The sequence below is a fragment of the Octopus bimaculoides genome, chromosome 25 (genome assembly GCF_001194135.2).
Source record: "Octopus bimaculoides isolate UCB-OBI-ISO-001 chromosome 25, ASM119413v2, whole genome shotgun sequence".
Classification (NCBI taxonomy): domain Eukaryota; kingdom Metazoa; phylum Mollusca; class Cephalopoda; order Octopoda; family Octopodidae; genus Octopus; species Octopus bimaculoides.
Genome location: NC_069005.1, coordinates 23,250,177 through 23,253,830, shown reverse-complemented (window position 1 = coordinate 23,253,830; position 3,654 = coordinate 23,250,177). Strand labels below are relative to the sequence as shown.

The 3,654-nt window shown below is 35.6% G+C and overlaps 1 protein-coding gene across 1 annotated transcript in view; it reads left to right on the top strand.

The window, feature by feature from the left end:
* Positions 1–3,654, top strand: part of LOC106872702 (homeodomain-interacting protein kinase 2) — an 82,392-nt gene that overhangs the window by 38,692 nt on the left and 40,046 nt on the right. The window contains exons 4-5 of the mRNA XM_014919778.2: positions 1,052–1,236; positions 3,392–3,557. Of these exons, the coding sequence (XP_014775264.2) occupies positions 1,052–1,236; positions 3,392–3,557 (351 nt within the window). The remainder of the gene's footprint in view (positions 1–1,051; positions 1,237–3,391; positions 3,558–3,654) is intronic.

Here is a 3,654-nt window from a genome sequence, read left to right as displayed (position 1 = left end):
CAACCACTACAATTGTTTCTACGCAATGTAGTTCCCCAAGTATGCAGGTATTTGATAATGCAACTGTTTCCCTGCATTATGAGATCTAGCTATGTATACTCAGGCGATATATATATATATATATATATACATATATATATATATATATATCATCATCATCATCATCGTTTAATGTCCGCTTTCCATGCTAGCATGGGTTGGACGATTTGACTGAGGACTGGTGAAACCAGATGGCAACACCAGGCTCCAATCTAAATTTGGCAGAGTTTCTAAAGCTGGATGCCCTTCCTAACGCCAACCACTCAGAGAGTATATATATATATTAAACAAGAATGTTGATAGTGACTCAGCTGGCTGAAACTTCAAACTCATTGTCAGCAACATTCTTGTTTAAGAATGATAAATTTGTAATCTACAAATTATCCCATCAGATTAATGTTAAAGTAAAAAATTTTTTGTAACTGAACATAAAACAAGCATTAGTATACACCCCCACCAGCCTGCACACACACACAGCTGAGAATTCAAGAACATTAGGTATTGTTTAGTAGGGAGTGGTGTTATGGTTTAATGACAAAATTGATAAAGTTGGAGAGAATAAGGCTGAATGAAGAAGTGAATGTTGAATAAAGTTTAAGACGAGGTGTGAAAATAGTTATTTGATATCTATGTTATAAATATTTTCACAAGATATTTCTATGTGACAAATATTGATGCCACACATTTCTTTCTATGTTATATATATTGATATCACATATTTCTGTGTGACAAATATTAACGCGGTGCTGTATATGTGATAGATATTGTCAACATACATCTTTCTGTATGCTCTGAATATTCATTACCTTTCTCTGTGCCAAATATCGATACAACATTCCTGTCTTATATTGTTACATGATTGTTGTTCTTTTTATTTGTGTTTAACCAATGTATTTTTGTTTTTACTCATCCATCAGAGATAAGAATTTCTGATAGCTACGATGTTTCTCTGTTCTAGGTATGTGCAGTCCATTTGGTTCCATAATCTCTCTAATGCTTCTTAACATTACAGATTAATGTACCACAAGATTTAGAGGGCCGAGAATTGGTTGCTGAGAAGGTAGATCGAAGAGAATTCATAGATTTATTAAAGCGTATGCTAACACTGGACCGTGACCGTCGTATCACTCCAGGAGAAGCCCTCAATCATTTGTTTGTTGTTATGGGACATCTTGGAGATTATGGACACTGTAATATGTAAGTTCTTTATTTTGGTTTGCTCTGCTTCAGACTTTCATTACCTGAATGTATTGCTATCATGGTTTATTTTTTCTTTCTGCAAAACTATAAATTATTTCTTAATTAACTATTTAATTTCTCAAGTAATTACTAGACACTACTTAATTCTTTTACTACCAGTCTACACCAGTCTACACCAGCCTGTATTAAAGTGTTCAAATTTCAATTAGAATTTCAATCAAAATTTTGTTATTACATTAATGAAGACATAAAATTTCAGAAGATATCCATCTGTCTTTTAAGTTCTTATAAACTAATCATGTTATCATTCACAAATTAGTCATTAAAAAAAAAAAAAAAAAAAAGCAGGTAAAAATCTTACTTTGTGCACCAACATAGAGATTGGTTTGTCCTTTTGCAATTGTATTTCTAAAAAACAGACTGCTAATATGTTTAATTTTCGGCTGTGTTATAAAGAAGCTCCTTTAGGTTACCATCTGGTTTGGGATTCAGTCCCACTTCTATAGTTCTGGGCCAACCAGTGCTTTGTGAGAGAATTTGGTTGACAAAAACTGGGTGGAAGCTTGTCATATGTGTGTGTGTCTTTGTGTTGCCCCCAAACACCCACCCACCACTTGACTACAGGTGATGGCTTATGTTCCCTTAACTTAGCAGTTCAGCTAAAGATACCAATAGAATAACTACTGACTTTAAAAGTACTCTGATTTGTTTGGCTAAAGCCTTTAAGACAGTGCCCCAGCATGGCCATAGTCCAATGACTGAAACAAGGTAAAGATAAAAGTTAATGCAATCAAGATTTTGGAAGAATTTAATGAAATGTCTTTTACTAAATTTCATGATATCATTAATAAGATTTTGATGAAAATTTTAATTCAGATATAAACACATTAGTCAGCATGGCCAAAGGTGGATTTGTATCAAAAAGGATTAAGTAATATTCCAGCCACCAACTTATATTTATATTAGATTGGATCAAATTACCTATGTTCCATCTACTATGGGACGAAGGCCTCAGCATATTCTCTCCACCTACCATGGTTTGATGTGGAGGCCATGAATTTGAGCTTGAGATCATACTGGTTGGATGAGCCTACTCTGTCACACTGGCTTGATGCAGTGATTTTTATGGAGGTAAAGGTACCTTCTCAAGTCATAGTGATATATATATCAGTATGACTTGAGAAGGTGTTTTGAGAGGCAGATATGGCTATCATTTTAAGCGTGTTGAGTGACCATGTCAAGGCTATCCTCATTAATTGCAAATTTGTATATGAAACGAGATTTTAATGCTTCCCGGCTTCCATGGCATATACATTCCCCACCTGGATGGAACACCGGTCCATCACAGGATTACTCATTTTTGCCATCTGAGTGGACTGGAGCAATGTGAAATGAAGTGTTTTGCTCAGGAACACAATGCATTTCCCAGTTCAGGAATTGAAACCACAATCTTACGATCATGAGTCTAACACCCTAACCACTAATCCATGCACTTCCTCAGCGATGCTTATATATTTGTCCTTTATTAGCATGCCAAACACTGAGGTGGTGAAATTTGATCTGTGGATGTTGAGTCTCACAGAGACAATGATAAGTGACTGGAACCTTTGACGATTAGCTTTGCTTGAGAAGACATGTTAAGCTAAGTGAAATCATAGTTGTGCCCAGTGCTGGAGACAAACGAAAGGCACTTGTGCTAGTGAGACATAAAACGGCATCCATGCTGGTGAGACGTAAAATGCACCTGTGCAAGTGACACGTAAAAGGCACTTCTACTGGTGACACGTAAAAAAGCATCCTGTACTCTCTGTGGAGTGGTTGGCATTAGGAAGGGTATCCGGCTGTAGAAATCAAGCCAAATTGACTGGAGCCCTGTGCAGCTCACCAATTTACCAGCTCCAGACAGACTATCAAACCAATGCTAGCATGGAGAATGGACACTAAATGATGATGATGGTGATTTTATTCTTTTATTCTCCAGATTCTTAATTGTTTTGTTAATTAAAATGGTAGGCAGTATATTCTTTGTTGTTAAAAGTATGGTAATGGAAGGGGTTGAAAATTTCCATGATTGATTTTATGTATTTTGGATTTTTTTTTTTTTCTTCTTCACAAAACTTTTTTTTTTTTGTTTTTGCTTGTTTTTCTCCAGAGTCAAAAGTAGTGTGCAAAGTATGGAAATCTGCCGCCGACCACAAACAATAAGTGCTTATGATCTGAATCAGAATAGTGGATCAGTGGTTGCTAACTTAGTGCCATCATCAACAGGCAATATTACAGTCACATTTAATAACCAAATCAATGGATTGCCTCCTCAGGTAACATTAATCATTTCTCACTCTTTCACTCTTTCGCTCTCTCTCCCCTCTCTCCCTCCCTCTCATATATATATATATATATATACTTTTTATTAAA